Source organism: Cricetulus griseus (genome assembly GCF_003668045.3).
Source record: "Cricetulus griseus strain 17A/GY chromosome 1 unlocalized genomic scaffold, alternate assembly CriGri-PICRH-1.0 chr1_1, whole genome shotgun sequence".
Classification (NCBI taxonomy): domain Eukaryota; kingdom Metazoa; phylum Chordata; class Mammalia; order Rodentia; family Cricetidae; genus Cricetulus; species Cricetulus griseus.
The window spans coordinates 104,604,524-104,621,668 of record NW_023276807.1 but is presented as its reverse complement, the minus strand read 5'-3'; the positions used below and the strand labels follow the sequence as shown (position 1 = coordinate 104,621,668).

The 17,145-nt window shown below is 49.7% G+C and overlaps 1 protein-coding gene across 6 annotated transcripts in view; it reads right to left on the bottom strand.

Moving 5' to 3' along the window:
* Window positions 1-17,145, bottom strand: part of Acox3 (acyl-CoA oxidase 3, pristanoyl) — a 34,129-nt gene that overhangs the window by 11,095 nt on the left and 5,889 nt on the right. For 3 of the 6 annotated variants that reach the window (XM_027387121.2, XM_027387119.2, XM_027387120.2), the window contains exons 3-12: window positions 15,479-15,634; window positions 14,887-15,120; window positions 14,505-14,579; window positions 14,001-14,090; window positions 12,206-12,349; window positions 9,747-9,835; window positions 5,828-5,924; window positions 3,868-4,050; window positions 2,132-2,254; window positions 832-952 (exon numbers count right to left, since the gene is read on the bottom strand). In XM_027387121.2, coding sequence (XP_027242922.1) covers window positions 832-952; window positions 2,132-2,254; window positions 3,868-4,050; window positions 5,828-5,924; window positions 9,747-9,835; window positions 12,206-12,349; window positions 14,001-14,090; window positions 14,505-14,579; window positions 14,887-15,120; window positions 15,479-15,622 — 1,300 coding nt within the window. In that variant the 5' untranslated portion in view covers window positions 15,623-15,634. The remainder of the gene's footprint in view (window positions 1-831; window positions 953-2,131; window positions 2,255-3,867; window positions 4,051-5,827; window positions 5,925-9,746; window positions 9,836-12,205; window positions 12,350-14,000; window positions 14,091-14,504; window positions 14,580-14,886; window positions 15,121-15,478; window positions 15,635-17,145) is intronic. The other 3 variants (XM_027387117.1, XM_035452086.1, XM_035452087.1) reach the window with 1 other exon arrangement.

The window sequence follows — 17,145 nt, the reverse complement described above, 5'->3', positions numbered from 1 at the left end:
CTGAAGGGCTGGCAGTTCTGCACTGTGTGCAGCAGCAGTGGCCAGCTTTGAGCAGTCAGTTATTGTTAGTCATTTCTGATGTGAACAGCAGAAGTCTGCAGGTGAGTGGCAGAGCGTGGAGGTCAGAGTAACCATTCTAAATTAATGCTAAAGAAGTTATTACCTGGCCATTGTATACTAGTACTGTATACTAACTATAGTGCTATAGGCGCAGTCCTCTAGTCAGTTATATGCACTGACTCCTTGGAAGAACCTACATGCTGTGTGTATAATTCTATCATCTTCTAACAAGAAAACTGAGGCATAGTGAAGGTAACCTGTCCAGTTACCATGGAGACCACACCAAGCTCTGACTGGGCCAGCTGGTTGCTCACCAGCAGTCATGTACCAGCTGCTTGTGTGATGTGTAGTTTCAGAACTACATTAAAACCAATGCTGGCTTCCAACAAGTCACCAGCCAAATGTCACACTGAAGTAACCTGCTAATTCTGCTCAGGGGCATGCTGGGATTACACATATTTCACATTTCCTCATTATCCCAACTTTTGACCAGGAAGCATGAAGCACCAGAAAGTGGTATCTGGGTAGGACAGGGGTTGGTGAACTTGCCCTGTGACAGGCCAGAGGGTAAATATTTCAGGTCTCTGCTGTGAGGACTTAGCACTGCTGCTTCAATGTGGAAACAGCCAGAGAAAGTGTGTGCCTGAGTGGGTATGGCTGTATCCCAATACAATCTTATCAGAAAAACAGGCTGCCCTTTGTGGAACCCTAATCTCATAAGCAATGGGAGAACCAAGGACAGAAAACTGCTCCAAACTAACCCAAACTTACTGTGCAGATAGCCGTGTCCCCCGCATGCTTCACGGCACTCCTGGATTCCTCGTTGAGCTGTCCACGAGGCTAGGGGCTTGCCAGCCGATGCCAGTGCATGGATCTCACGTCCAAGCTCTGCCTGTGGGAGACATCCCAGTGAGAAGAGGTGAAGACAGACTCTGACCATGCATGTCAGGCCCTAGCTTCAGCGCTGGTGAAAAGGAAATCCAGCATTGCACAGGTTCACAGCATGAGAATAAGTGCATCACAGCTCTGTATGGAAAATACATCTCAAGGGCAGCATATCCATTACAGACCATTAGACTCGGCTCCTGCTAAGTTCATGGATGTGTAGTGAACATGACCATCTGCAGAGAAGGCCACAAGATTAGCACAACACCAAGCCAGTGCAGCCTTCTAAAGAGAGGGAAGTCTAGGACCATAGTCATGCAGATGTTTGATGATGGCTTAGCAGCATGGGCACCCCTGGGCTTTCTTCCTGAAGCACAAACACATCCTCATTTCTACTTCCTTGAATGCAATGCCTGCTACACAATATGACTCCTTTAGCCAACTGTGTCTGCTAAGGAGAGTTTCAGTTACCACTGTGCCTGGCTAGGTTCAACCACAGGGTTTCAGAAAGAAAAAAAACAGAAGAGTGTCAGCAGGCAGGTTACAGACTCACTAGAGAAAGCATGTAGACTGTTCCTATCCAGGGAACCATGCCAGCATGTGCAATGCTCCAACCTCTCACTCCAGATCAGTGCTGGGCATCCCAGTGCAACTCATCTGACAAGCTGTTTAGGACAGAGTACATAGCCACAGTCTGCAGCACTTCTAATCTGCTTCTAGACCCGTGTCTTTTGATTGACATCTGATTTCCACTAAGGGAGCAGCACAAGGAGGGGCCAAGCACCAACCCCATAGGCTACTAACAGAGAAGCCAGCAACAGACTTCACTGTGCAGAACAGCTGACTCAGTGGGGCTGCATGCTCACTTTTGGCACAAATCCTGGGCTGTCAGCTCAGAGGGAGTGGATTCAGACCTCTGTGCAGCTGTTTATGAAAAGACAAGAGCTGAGACATCATCCTCTGGGCGTGGCAACACAGTGTGAAAACCATTGTGCTCTAAAGCTGTGAGTTCTGCTCTACCAGTGCATCCCTAAGAAATGGGGTGATGGATGTAGTCCAAACTGCAAGTCTCTGGGCAGCTGAAGGAATTCACACAGGCTCTGCTCCCATAGCCAGCTGCTTTTGTTTGGCCACAATGCTGAAATGGGGCTTCTCAACCTCGGCTACAGTAAAGCAGATGTCTCACCTGCCTGACACTGTGGTCTCCCTGGATCAGGCCACTCTGTAGCTCTACCAGGTCCAAGAAGAGTGTCTTGGAGAAGTGGTCCAAGGCATAGGCAGCTGCCAGGTATGGAAGTAGGCGCCATTGCTGAGGGAAACAAGACACATGACAGGTACTCAGAGGGACTGGCCCAGTTAGTCAGTCTACCACTTACCTTGAGTCAGCTTCCTTGGGAATGAAGGAAACCCATTGCTGGTGCCAATTCAGTCCAAGACAGGCACCAATTTTTTATGCTTATCTTATGAGTATGCATGTTTTCCTTGTGTGTGCTACATATACACACTTCATGTGTACCTGGTACCCAAGGCCAGAAGAAGGTATCAGATTCCCCAGGAGCTGAAGTTACTGGTGGTTTCGAACCACCATATGGGTGCTGACAATCAAACCCAGGTCCTTTCAAAGAGCTGCAAGTGCTTTAAACGATCAAGCTTTCTCTTCAGCCCCAGCACTGTACTTCTTGAATCTATGAAAGGTGATCAATCACCTGGGGTCAGGGGGGCTCACGTACTAGCACTTGATACACAAAGCATACACCCACTGTTGGATGGACAAATGGATGAGGAGATGAAAGGATTGGAAGGGATAGGTGGGGCCTCAAAGGGACCCAGTGAACTGCCACCATGGCTGTTCCACATGTGCAAAGTGTCAGACTTTATGTCAGTTGTTTCCATTCTGTAAGCCAATTCTGTAAGCCTTTTGCAGCCCCAGGAAGTGGCAGCAACAATGAGGACCTGGGTTAGAGCTCCTTAGACACTGGGCTCCCCTTGGCACCCAGAATGGTCAATATGTCATTGCCATAGATACAAGGATGATAGCACAGTAGGGCACGTGGGCCACCGAGGCATGGTAGGACTTTTTTTTTTTTTTTTTTTTAACATTCACTTCCTAAACAGCTCATTGCCAACATAAGAGGAAAGTGAAGGGAAAGGGCAATGCTGTCTCATTTCCTTAGACTGTCACTCAAACACCTACTTTTTTTTTTGTTTTGTTTTTGGTTTTTCGAGACAGGGTTTCTCTGTGGGTTTGGAGGCTGTCCTGGAACTAGCTCTTGTAGACCAGGCTGGTCTCGAATTCACAGAGATCCTCCTGCCTCTGCCTCCAGAGGGCTGGGATTAAAGGTGTGCACCACCACTTTAGCACTCGGCATAAGACCTAAGCCAGATTTAGCAACCAGGTCACCTACCTGACCCTTATCCCCATAAAGTAGGGTCATGACTGCCCCTCTGGCTACAAAGGGCACCTGAACAGAACACGCAGTGGGGATGACAGGAGGTGGCTGTGATGCGCCCCTTTCCACTCATGGCCTCTGAGGATGCAAGGCTGGGTACCATTTCTACTGCTTTAAACGCCACAGTGTTTAAAGGGCTGGGCTCACCTGCTGCTTTCAGAAATGACTTCCTTAGGGTCATTTCTTAGGGATGGGACAGATGAGTCAAAGAATGTAGCTTGACCCAGAACAGCATCACCTGCCAAAGCAGAGTGACCTCATCTCCACATTCAGCAGGCTTGTACCTGCCACCTGAGTCCCTGGCTCTCCTCCACCCCAGTTTGCTTCCTTTTGACCATACATATGCTTTTAATTAAAAAAGTCACCCCAAGGCCCTGGTGCCTGGCAGGTGCAATTGGTCCCATTGTCCTCGGTCAGGGCATTCCCTGAGAACTCTCACCAACTCCCAGGAGCCAAGAAGAACAAGCAGTACCTGCAGTGGATATTCAAGGACAGGAATTTCTTCCTCATCTGTGGGTCCAAACTGACACCGTGTGGCTGAGAATCGGAGTGCTATGGACACTGCCAGCTTCAGGTTGACCACAGAGAAGCCAATAATGGAAATACGTCCTATGGACAGGCTGCCCAAGGATGCTCCCAAACGCTGCCGGACATCCTGGGAAGAAAAGCAGGGTCACAAATCAGTCAGATGTTATGCAGCCTCAGAGAATGCCCCAAAGACGAAGGTGTACCCCAGATGCTTCCAGCTGCCCAAGGAGGGAGCTCTGAGTAGAGAAATACAGTGACTGAGCTGTGTGAGGCTCCTTTTCTTTGGTGACCTGTGAACTGTCCACTTGAGGGCACTGTGCCCTGCCTTTTCCTGGATGGGCACCAAAATGCAGGGTGGTCCAGCATGGGGCTCCACATCCACCAGACACTCTGCTGGCACATGGCTCCTTGGACCCCAGCTGCCCAGCTCCTGTGTGCTCAGTGTTCCAGTCTCACTGTGAACTCCACTGCTCTTTACTATGTTTGGCACTAGCTGTGCTCAGGCCCCTCAGTGGTGTTGTGGATAGCCTCGTGTCCTTGATCCTCGACCCCTCCTGCTGCTGCTCTGGGTTACTTGTTTGGGTCCTTCTTCCAAATTAGTACAGTGTGTATATGATAATCTTCAGACAGGGGACATTTGTCACACTCTCATGTGGAGAACACAGTTTTGTTGGCATTAAAAATGTTTAAATTTGATGGGCAATGGTGGCATGTGCCTTTAATCCCAGCACTTGGGAGGCAGAGGCAGGCAGGTAACAGTGGTGATTATTCACCTGTCTCCGGCAGCATGATTTCTGAACCTCCTCTGTAACGAACCTATTTTTCCCTGTGTGTCAGTAGATAGCTTTTCCTTGATTCTCTTCCCTAGAACAACACAGATCCTTTTCAGCAGTCTTTCTTTCTCTAGCTGGGACATTGGTCCGTCACTTCTCTGAACCCTGCTGTGGTAGGCAGGGACTCACCTTGCCAGGACCTTCCACTGCATTCCTTCTTCCAAGTCCTTCACATGATGATAAATTTTACTTGGTTGTTTTCATATTATTCTGTGGCTTCTTGGCTCCCAGGGCTAATTTCTCTCAAGTAACTTTGCTGCATTTATTCTTGCTTTCCCACCAGGCAAAGGGTGAAGGCTGTCTGAGGAGTGTCCTTCCTGGGAGTATCCTCCTGGGACATCTCTTCCTGGAGCTCTATTCTCAGAGTCAGACACCTGCCCATGTATGCACCACTCTCTAGAGCTGTGGGCTGCCCCATGGTTCATCTCCACCCACAGCCTGACCACTCTCAGGTATCGCCATGTCTGGTTACCCTATCTGTACACAGCTTTCCAAGTGACCCTCCTGTGGTGCTATTAGTGAAAATGGCTCCCATAGGCTCATACATTTGAATACTGCCAGTGGAACTGTTTGGGAAGGATGGCCTTGTTAGAAGAGGTATGTCACTGAGGGGGCAGGCTTTGGGATTTCAAAACACTCACACCATTTCTGGTGTGCCTCTCTCTGTCTTGTGAATCAAGATGTAAGCTCTCAGCTGTTCCTGTTGTCATGCCTTTGCTCTGCCACCACAGACTCTAACCTTTTGAAACCACATGTTCCAGATTAAATACTTTTAAAAGTTGCCTTGGTCATAGTGTCTTACCACAGCAATAGTAACCAAGACAGCGAGATGCTCTGGGAGAGCAGCCCCTACCTAAGAAGACATAGATACCTAGCCAGAAAATGCTGCCAGATTCAGGCCACCCCTGCCCACCAACACTGTGGTGAAGTTCCTTCTCTGCTGACAGCACCACACCCAACCAAGACTGGTATGTGTTATAACTAGGGCCAGCTGCTCCTGGGGTAATCTCCAACACACAGTGACAGACACTTGGGAAGTTCTGTCCACAGATACCCACAGTTCACTGGTACCTTAAAGGGGGTTCTGTAAGTGCCCTCAGAGGTAACATTTCCAGTCCGGTCCAGGAGGTTCTGGCGAGGAATTCGAACTTTGTGGAACATGGCAAATCTGTGCAGGAGAAAAGGTGGGCATCCATCATGCAAGTCCCACAAGAGCCTGTCACATGGTTCCTGGGCTTCCTCCTCTCCCCAAGAGCAGCTGAAGGTAACATCAACCCCAAAGACAAGGTGCATGTGTGATGGGGCCATGTGTGGACCATTATGGTCCAGCTCTTTATTCCCCAGGATGGAGGTGCTCCCATGTTACTGGCAAAGAGAAGCGTCACACCTGAAGAGCCTGCAGTCCAGTCTACTGCTTGGGAACAATGATCTGCTTCCCCTGAGCAGCTAGGAAAAGGGTTTAACAGTTGTCGCTAGGGATACTGGGCACTGAAAATCTGAGACATTTTGCAATGGCTTAAGAAAGAAGCTTGTACAAAGTTACAAATCTATGTCAACTGCAAAATAAAACACACTTGAAAATCTCAGTGGTTCCTATAGCAGTGTGTCTGGTGGCTAAGATGCTATGCAAACACAGAGGACCTCATCAGTCCCCAACTACCATCTGTGAAGATGGTAGGACATCCTGCTGTTCCTCACCCACATCCAACCTCCTTGTCCCTGGTTGGAAGCAGCCTCACTCCACCTGAGTTGCCCTCATTAAACAGCAGGCAAAAGCAATGTTTTTCAAAAAGGACACACCCTATTCAAAACTACCATGCTGTGACACTTCCACCTGGCCAGGCTCTCTGCTGACCTGTCTCTTCCCTGGGTTTCCCTGCGAGTGAAGCAAGCTGTCATCTCCACTAGGATGTCTACATGATTTCCACCCTAGATGCAAAGATCACAAGGCACACCCCTCTCCAGGATACCAGTGGGTAGTCCTATTCAGTGCAATCACTTGGTTGTCCCTGTCCCCCAGTGAGCCATTGTCCTGCCAGCAGATTTTTGGAGCTGTTGTGGGTTTTTTTTTTTTTTTTTTTTTTTTTTTTTTGCAAGTCTACAGTACCTGGCCCCTACCAGGCACTCAGTGAGAAGGAGCAGAGGTGTTGGAATAGGAGGGAATCCTTCAAGGTGAAGGAGTCATCTCCCCAAAACCCTGACCCAGGAAGACACAGCAGCCCTTCCCAGTGCCCACATGACAGAGCTAAGAAGAGGCCTGGGGTGGCAGACTTTAACACAGTACACCCAGCTAACAGTGTGTCTGGCAGCCACCTGGCCTGCACCCAGCCTGTAGGCCACACACAATGCCCCATTTTTTTAAGAAACCCAGCTTCAGTGCCAAGCCGAGGTGCTTCAACTGTTTACTTGAAAGCCAAGGAATGCTTTTCAAGTACAATGTTGTTAACAGAAAGCACTTTTTAAGGAGTGGAAAATCTTCACTCTTTTTGCCACAGAGGTAGAATGAGTCTGAACACACTTGTACTTGTGAAGTTTCCACTCTAGTTTAAGAGAGTAAATCTCACAAATGCTCTTTGGGTCACTTTTATATCCACAGAAATGGTCAGATGGGTCATGGTGTGTGTGTGTGTGTGTGTGTGTGTGTGTGTGTGTGTGTGTGTGTGTGTGAATAATAGGACGGTAACATGGGGTATCTTTGTGATATAAGGCATGTGGCATGGGGAAAGATGGAGTATGGGGCAAAGGATGTGTGGATGACACAGGGCAGTGACACGGGGCATGCGTATAACATGGGGCACCTGGTGTGAGTATGGCAGGCATGTTGGAAGGGTGTAGACTGTGTGTGTGTGCCACATAACTTCCACCCCCGGGTGTCCTGCTGCAAATTCCAGCAACTTCTCTGAAGGCCCCTTGAGAACCACCAGTGCAGCCCCACCTGGGGCAGATCCTCGTCCTGGGCCCCTTCTCAGCCTCTTCAGGGAGGACTCCTCAGGCCCAAAGGACTGCCCTCATCATGAAAAATACAGTGGGCACCTTGAGGGTTTGGCTCAGTGTCCCTGGAAAGATCCTTGGCTTTAGAATGTTTGATTGAAAGTGCTCCAGGCAGCTGACTGCTCTGGATTCCCAGATAGTCCTGACAGGCTGGGGGAATCTTACAGAAGGACAAAGGGTAACTTAGAAATGGAGCCCAGTTTAAAAGCAGCACTAACTTACAGTGCTGCTCTTTGAGTTGAGACCTAACACCATCAGAGCAGCCACTCAGTTCTAGAGCTCTAGAGTCCTCTGCTGGTGGCCTGTGGTCACTGCAGGCAGGAAGCTTAGTTTATTAGTTTCTTCCAAGGACCCTGTGGCCAATCGCGACAGAGAGGGCACAACAGGCCACTGGACTGGCCTTTGCTTTCCTGGAACAGCTGCTCAGGCTGCCCCACAGTGTGTCCATGGTGACTCTCAGCCCAGCCTTTGCCACACCTATATTCTGAAGCTCCTGTAAACATCTGATTTGGTGCCTGTGAGATGCGTCCCAGGAGACTACCCATTCTCTAAAAACAGGAGCTGCTATGATGGGGTCAAGTACAATCTCTCTGTTATGCTCCAAAGTTTGTAGACCAGAAAGAGAAGCAGACAGAGGCACTGGGACCACTGGCTACATGTTACAATGCACCACCAACACAAGCCAAGGTTAGCCAGGCTGCACACAGAGCCCTTAACGGAGGGGGTGACACCACTGTGACTTTTGAGTCCTGATCTTTCTCCTTAAGCTTATATTGCTAGGCATTGGTGCTTCTGGGCCCCTCCACACTGTCTGCATCTGACCTGCAGACGTAGGAAGCCTGAGCCCTTCCCTGGCCCTGCCCCGGCCTTCTGGTGATGGACAGACAGTGGAGTGTCTAGAAGAGCCTTGGGAAGCACCTGGTCCAGGTCAGGATTCTTTCTGGAGGGGCTAGCCTCAGTAGCCAGCCACAGCAGCTGCTTGAGGCGACTCTGAGAGCCCAAACACACACAGAATTGAGGTAAACAAACACACTTAATAAAGCATAGAACACAATAGTTGGGGATATCCTATTTTGGCCTCTTCCAGAGTCATGAGTTATCTTGTGGGCAGAGAGAGGTCTAAGTGCATTGAGCCAGGCATCCTGGAGCTAGGTAGAACCTGTACACACTGACCAGGGGAAGGCAGGAAGGTAACCTAGACTTCTCAGTAGGGCTACTGAGGGCTAGGCATAGAAGCTGGACTAGGAATGGTAGATATAACAGTGAGCCCTACCATGTTGGATGCCACTCAGCTGCTGCCAACCTGGTCTCAAAGACAGATGCTCAGAGTCACAGAGAACCCTCAGGAGCTGGCTTCACCACTGTTCCTCCACCTGGGACACTATAAACCTCAAGCCATCCAGCTGTCCTACTGACCATGGACTCGGCCTGGTTAAGGAGTTAGTGAAGGTCCTTCCAGGCTCAGTCCAGTCCATGGTATTTAAGTGCTCAGTGCACATTGCTACAGATCAACTCCATTTCTGAGCAACCCTAGGCTGGGAGTCAAAAGCACCTCACTGATCATCATATGCCCAGCAGTTAGCCAATTACTGCCTCAGAGACTTGAAGCAAATATTCATGGCAGACTCCACAGTGGACAGATAAGGCCAACCACCAAGAGACCTCACAGAGAAAGGAAGGTCCTATGTAGTTGGGTACCCCCAGCCTGGGGTTTCCCCAGGCAACCGGGTAGCCCTAGACTGATCTGAGAGCTTGGAGAGTCACAGTCTGAGAAGCTGACCCATAGGGTGCTAGGACAAGGTGGACCTCTGGGAATTGAGACTATTCAGGCCATGGCTGCTACTCAAAGAAGTGCAGGTTGGTGCCTACTCTAGCCAAGCCAGGCCCTGAGAAGCCTCCACTCTTGAGTGTGGCACTGGCAGCAGCTCCAGTCATGGCTTAGAACAACCCAGAAGCCCCAGGGAGGCAGCGTTTGTCTGATGAGGCCAGTGGCACTCACCCATTATCCAGGCCATTCTGCCCCAGCTTCTTCCCCATGTCACCGACCATCACCCCTGGCATGGGAAGCAGGGTCTTCGTGTCCCGAATCTGTACAAAGCCATGAGGAATAATGGCCAGTTAGTCTTTCAGAAGACAAGGCAGCATGCCCAGACAAGCTGGCCACTGTCAGGGGTGACCCTGAAGAGTTCTGGGTCATACTGGATTCCCTGGAGTGATATGTCCAGGTCTGGGGATGAAGCCTTCTGTGGAAAATGGACCTCTGCAGTTGCAATAAGGGAGAGTCCTCAACACCTGGATTCCTAGATGGGACCTAAATCCATGGTAAGTGTCCTTACAAAGGGAACAGATTCACAGAAAGGCAGTGTGGCGATGAGTCAGAAGTTGGAATGACCAGTGAAGCCAGAAGCTGGGGAAGGTAGGAGAGAGCTTCCTGAGCCATCAAGGAATACAATGGTTCTTGACTCCAGCTCTAGAGCCCAGTGGCTCTCCTGGCTTAGTCCTGGCTGTGATGTGTCACTTCACCAGCCACAGGCTGGGTTAGGGGCCCACATTGTTTAGCGGATGTAGAGAGATCCCATTCATGCCTCAGACAGAAGACCTGCAGTGGGATTCCAGCATAATGTCAAAATGGCTATGCACATATGTGCTGTGGAAAGGAAACCAGGACAGCTATGTTGATCTCATCTCCCCAATGGGTGTCCACTGAACATTCCCTACAGGAATGTAGGCATGGCTGGCTATAGACTCCTGACCTAGGGGCTCCTGAAAAAGACAGGTTTCATTCCACATGAAGCAGAATTGCCAACCATGAAGCAGAGGCCCTACTGCCTCCCTTCCCCTCAAAGGGATGGGGGCAATGTCTAGAGGCAATGTTGTTCTAGATAACAGACACTGGCGGCACACACTAGTGAGGACCAACCACAGCTGCTGCTTGCCCACCCAGAAAACACAGCACTGGGATGGGGACACCTGGTCTAAAGACATTTGGAGACTGAGAACATAGTTCAGGGTACAGTATGGGCTTAGCATGTGGGAGACCTTGGATCCAAACTCCAGAACCAAGGGAAGAAAATAGTAAGAGAGGGAGGGAGGGTTGGTTAAATATAGGCATTTAGAACTTAGCTATTTGTAAGTCACTAGCTTTTTATTTTGTGGATCTGATTTTATTTAAACTTTAATAAAGAAGTGTCAAGGTTTGGATCCTGGTCCTCAGAGGTAAATGTTTTGGGCTTCTGCCCATGGTGTTGTGGGAAGGCAGGACATGGTGAAAGAAAATCAGGCTATTGGGAGGTTACTGAGACCCTGGCCACTTCCTGTTTCTTTTCATTTTGTCCCCAGACACAGCTTATTCAGCCCACATACTCCTGCCAGGATAGCTGGGCTCCCACAGGCCCACAGGAGCATCAGTGTGCCAGGAGACCATGGGCTGGTACTTCAAACACTGAGCCAGGATAATCCTTTCCTCCTGTGAAGTTATTGTGGTAGGGAATTTTGTTACAGCAGCAAAAAGCTAACATAGGAGGAGCAACTAACAGGGCAAAAATAGTTGGTGTTTTCCAAATAATCAAAAATACCTCTAGTGGGAGCTGGAGGGATGGTTTAGTAGATCTCGAAGAGAACACAGGTTTGGTTCCTAGCACCCACATCAGGCAGCTCACAAACAACTGTAATTCCAGTTCAAGGGCATCTAATGCCCTCTTCCACAGGGACTGCTTGTACATGGTGCACAGCACCCACACATACACATAAAATAAAAATACATAAACCTCTAAAAACTACACGACTACTGCCAGTTTCAAGTTCCATCTGGAAAGAGTTCCAAAGTGAAAAGCAAAAGTAGCTAAGGCCATGCTTAACTCATAAATATTAACTGTGCAGATTCACCTTCCATTTCCCATGATATGTACAAGACTGTCAACCCTGCAGGGCAGCATGGGCTATGCCCACTATACAGGTGCTCTGCTGGAGGGGATGGTGAGATGTCACTGAGGTGCCCTGAGTACAGGTGTCCTGCTGGAGGGGAGGGTGAGATGTCACTGAGGTGCCCTGAGTACAGGTGCTCTGCTGGAGGGGAGGATGAGATGTCACTGAGGTGCCCTGAGTACAGGCACCTTGCTGGAGGGGAGGGTGAAGTACCACTGAGCTTCTCTTACAGCAGTTATTGATTTTGATTTTTGAGACAGAATCTACTACACAGGCCAAGATTTGCCTCAAAATCACAATCCTGCCTCAACCTCCTGAGTGCAGGGATTACAGATGTGTGCTGGGATGGCAGGCCTGCTGTGCACTCACAGACTCCAGAAACACTGCAGCACTGTGGTCTGAAAGTGAGGCATGATGCAGGAAGCCTGGTACCAGCATAGTGTCTTCCATGGCAGTGCACATCTGTGCTTGACAACACCATGCCTGTGGCTGCAGGTGACTGTCTACCTGGGGACAATCCCACCCAGGTCTTACCTGCACCAGGAAGGAATGCAGCCCGTGGCACTTGCCATCTGGCATGTACAGCTGAGCAAACACCACCGCATGCGTTGCTGTCTTGCCCATGTTGCCCACCCAAAACTTGGCAGCCTCAAAATCCGGGGAGTGTATGATGAACTCCTGTGAAGGGAGATGACAGCCTTGTAATTGGCAACTGAGAGCAGAGAACGTCTTGTCCTCTGCACCAGGTTGACACCTATGCTCAAGCTTCTGAGCCAACAGTGAGAAGGGCCTGAATGCTTTATTTCCTGTGTGGGCCAAGCTGACTTTATTCTTGTCCCAGGGTCACTTACAGAGGAAATGGAAAATGAGGCTCAGTCTCTTACACAGTGGACTGCTGGCTGGCACTCGCCCACAGAGACTGACACTGACCACACTCTGTCAGCAGAGGTGTGCTTTCCTTCTTGCCACAACCCCTCCGGACTGTTAATGAAGGGGCGCTTTCCTTCTGTTGCTTTGACTATATTGGCACCAGTAGAGAGCATCAGCCCTTGGAAAGGAACAAGGGACTTTGGGAATGAACAAGTGAGGCATAAACTGGTATGTGAGCTGGAGCCACACGTCACTGGCAGGGATATCTTGGGCAAGCTCTGGTTCTGTTGAGTCAGCAATTGCCCCACGACCTAAGGTATGGCCTTGGGGCCCTTTGCTACCAGTCAGCACCAGCCTCCCACCCATAGAAGTCTCAGGCCCCAGAGTAGAGTGGGAGCAGACAGGGCCAAGGAATCAGAAAGACCAAGAGGAAGATCTTGGTCAAGAAGCAGGCAAGAAAGAATGGGGGCCTATGTGCTGGCAGGTATGACAGCCTGCATGGTGGTCCCTCCCTCACTTGTCCCTGCCCTTGCAGGGCTGCACATGGCATGATTTGTTCTCTTTCCACCATACAGCAGTTCAGGTCAGAGTTCACAGTCAGCCACATGGATGGATGGACAGTGAACAAGTGCTGTACCCCGAGTTTCATTTTCTGCACACAGACCCTCTCTATCACATCGAAGATAATGGGGAGGGTGGGGCTCCCAACAGCACATGAAGGAAGGTGGCAGCGGAGCACAATCCTTAGACAAGTGGAGAAAGGGGGCTTCCACACCCCACTCAGCACTGACCACCCCCGACATTTGAAAGCCATGTCCCTCTCACTCTGCATACTAGGAGCTCCTAGAGAACCAATAGTGGACTCTCCCCACAGTGTCTCCCTGCAGAAGTCAGAGTCCTCACAGAACAGGGCCCAGCAATGCCCCAACAGTAGACAGCAACAAGGGTATCACAAGGATGCCAGAAACGTGGCAAGGAGCAGAGATCTAGTAGGCTGCTCAGCCACGAAAAGCCCCGTAAGCATATAGGCAAGGCGGGCCCCAGGGCTGAGGTTGGGAAGAAGTACCCTCCTTTGGAACACTTCATGTAGCATGAGGATCTGATCCTCCATGTGTCCCCAAACCATCTGCTCAGCATGGAAGGTGAAGACTTCATGCCTCAGCATAAGGCATGATCTCAAAGGCATCTGACAGTGACCTCTAATGAGAGTTGTAAGGGGACAACAATCTTTTTGTTTTGTTTTGTTTTTCAAGACAGGGTTTCTGTTTCTCTGTATTGTTTTGGAGGCTGTCCTGACCAGGCTGTCCTGGAACTCACAGAGATCCGCCCGCCTCTAAACCTCTTGAGAGCTGGAATTAAAGGCCACCAACGCCCAGCCTGGGGACAACAATCTTGATTAATTATTGTTCATTCACAACATTTCATGCGCTGCACCCTGGGTCCAGAATCCAGAACCTACCTGGGTGGCAGGATCGTAATGAGCTGTTGTTCGCATGGCCTTGGTGTTACTCCCATGACTCAGTTCAGTCAGAGCAAAACAGCCAAAAATCTAAACATCAAAGTACAAAGTGATGCCAGGGGTATGATACGTTCCTGTGTGTATTCCTGCAGCCACTATTCCACCAAGAAATCCAGATGACTAAAGCCAGGAGCCCAGGCACACCTTTCCATGCCTATGTAACCAGACTACCGCATGACTGAGTCACCCTGCTGCACTGGATACCACTCCCACCTGCTGGCAGCATCCTATGTTGAATATAGGCTGCAAAGACTTTTACAGTCAGAGGAAGCCATGGAGCATTCAGTCAGACAGGAAAGCAAAGTCCACAGCCAAATAGAGTGGGCAAGGAAGAGTGCCAGCCTGAGAGCACTTAGAAAAGCAGAGCCTGGCCTCCCAGGCTTTTTCTGTGGCCTGCCTGTCCACTGCTAAGTATGGTCTCACAGCTCACCATGGATGACTCACCTCCAAGCTATAGATCTTTTCAAGGTACTTGAGACGCTGCTCAGAACCAGAATTGAAAATTGCAGATCCAAAAACCTGAAATGTAACACAGATGGGGGTGTGGGTGTGGTTGGGTGCTGCCACTCCTGGATCAGGGCAGGCACACCTCACACCTACCCCACATACTCTTCACCTTACCTCTTCCTCCTGGATTGTACTACATTTTGAATGAATATATTTCATCCAAGAACCCATGGATGCAAATTTGTACTGAAAGCTGAAAATCTAGCCTTGTCACTTAATCTTAAATCCTGAATATTTTAAGAGCCGTGGGGCTGTGGTTTGTGTCTGATGTGTGTGGCCCAGTGTGGACATGGGTTCCAGCTCTCTACCTCACACTCACCAAAATGTGGAGGGCACATTTGTAAGCCAGGGACCAGTCGTACATGCCCAGGCAGTGAATCAGTGCTGGGATCTTCAGGGGTTCCTTCAACAGTTCTTCCAGGTGGAAGAAGTCATACTCCAAGACCCGCTTGCAGCGAAGGAAGTTCAGCTCCCGCTGCTTCTCTAGAGGCAGATCGGTCCCATATGAGCGAGCAAAGAGAGGGTCATTCTCCAAAGTCTTGAAGATGGTTTTCTGTAAACACAGGGCACAGGGTGCTAACTTGAAAGCCAAGAGGGGGGCGGTCACGTGCTCTTATGCATTTGGTTTCTCTTAGGGTCATGGCTGCCTGGGACCTAGTCTGACCTAGAATCCCCCAAATGAAAACACCCATCTCAGCTGAGAGAAGGACATAGGAATTCCAAAATCTTGTCCATTCCTTCCTTCTAGCATCCTGAGACTCATCTTGGGGTAAGAGGAGACAGACTCACACTGTCCCAAGAACTACCCATCCTACCGAGCTATTAGGGCCAGGAAAGTCGCTGGGCTTCAAAACCTCAAAGTCACTTCTGATGGGGAATAAAGACACAAGCAGACTCCATGCGGACCTCACCTTGAAGTGGAGCACATCCTTACCATCCCAGAAGAGCAGCAGCTCCTTGGAGCTGAAGGAAGCTCTTGCTCGGTAGGCACTAAGGGGGCCCTTAGGGGTGTCTGGCCATAAAGCACTGTCTCTTCCTTCTGGTGTAGATCCCATGGTATTGTCAACCTGCACAGAGAAGCAAACCTGCTGCGTGACACCACTGTGAACAACCACACCATATTAGAAGAAGAGCAAAGCCAGTGTCTCCCAAGCAACAGCAGCAGAGGCAGCAAAGCATCAGTATGGAGGCAATGATGTCCAAAAGGGAGGGTGAGGCAGCACTCCCCTCCTGGACTGCACTCCTGTACAGGCATGAGGACACAAGTCAGAGATGTGCCATCTGTGAAAGGAGTGAGAAGGAGGGCCAAGGTAAACAGGCTGTGATAAACCAGGTAGCAGTGAAGAGTCCATCCTGAAGAAACTGGTCTTTCAGTTGTCAGGAAGTTCAGGTCCCTTATGGATCACTAGGCCTAGAGCTAGGGAGCTTCCCCTCTGGAATCTTTTGTTTTGTTTTGTTTTTTGAGACAGGGTTTCTGTGTAGCTTTGGAGCCTATCCTGGCACTCTCTCTGGAGACCAGGCTGGCCTTGAACTCACAGAGATCCGCCTGCCTCTGCCTCCCGAGTGCTGGGATTAAAGGTGTGCACCACCAATGCCCGGCCCCCTCTGGAATCTTGCTGCTTACAACGCATGATGTCCCTGCTCACCCAGACACCAGCCACTGAACACAGAAGCTGTGACTACTGTTAGTCTGTACTGTTGGTCTGTACTCAACACTCAAGACTTCCCACTCACAGTGCAGGTAGATGCTTTTCACTAAAGGACTGTTCCGGAATTCCCTGTATAAACTGGGTCCTTTCAAGCAATCTAATACATCATAGCATAAAGGCCAAGGACCTATGCTCTGTCCAACAAGAATCTGAGAGCCAAATCCAGGCAAGGAGACCTAAACACCTTTGGGAGCCACTGAGGTAACTATTCAAATGGTCTAGGGCTGGACTCCAGGTTGTGGTCACAGTGCAGATAGTATTTTCCCATGTGACAGGGAAAGCAGGGGCATAGCATGGCTGAGCACCTGCCCTCACAGATCAAGTCCTACAAGACCTTCTCCAACTCTGAGCCAAGAAGGTTGTCCCCAGAGAAACATGAGCCACTAAATCCAAGGTCAGACAGAGGAAACGCAGTCAAAGATGAGAGCAAGGGCCCAAAGGAGAGGCAAGGGAAGGACAACAGAATAAGTTCCAAAAACTATGTCCTTGTAAAGACTGACAGGACTGGAAAACTTCCACCATCTGCTCCCAGGAAAGAGAAAGCTCAGATTTGATCGGGGACATCAAGACTCATCACAAACCAGAGGTAATTTAGGACTATATAAGTGGGAGTTAGCTCACAGAGGCAGTAAGGGAAAGAGGCCACGGAGAAAACTATGTTATCCACATATGCTACAGTGGAAAAGGACACAAGGTAAAAAGGGAAGGTAAAGGTTAAAACAATGAAGCCAGGGCTGGAGAAATGGCTCAGTGTTCAAAAGCGCTTACTATTCTTGCAGAGGACATGGATTTGGTTTCAGAACCTACATACTGGCTTACAAATGTCTCCAGTTCCAGGGCATCTAACACATCTCTGACCTCCTTGGGCA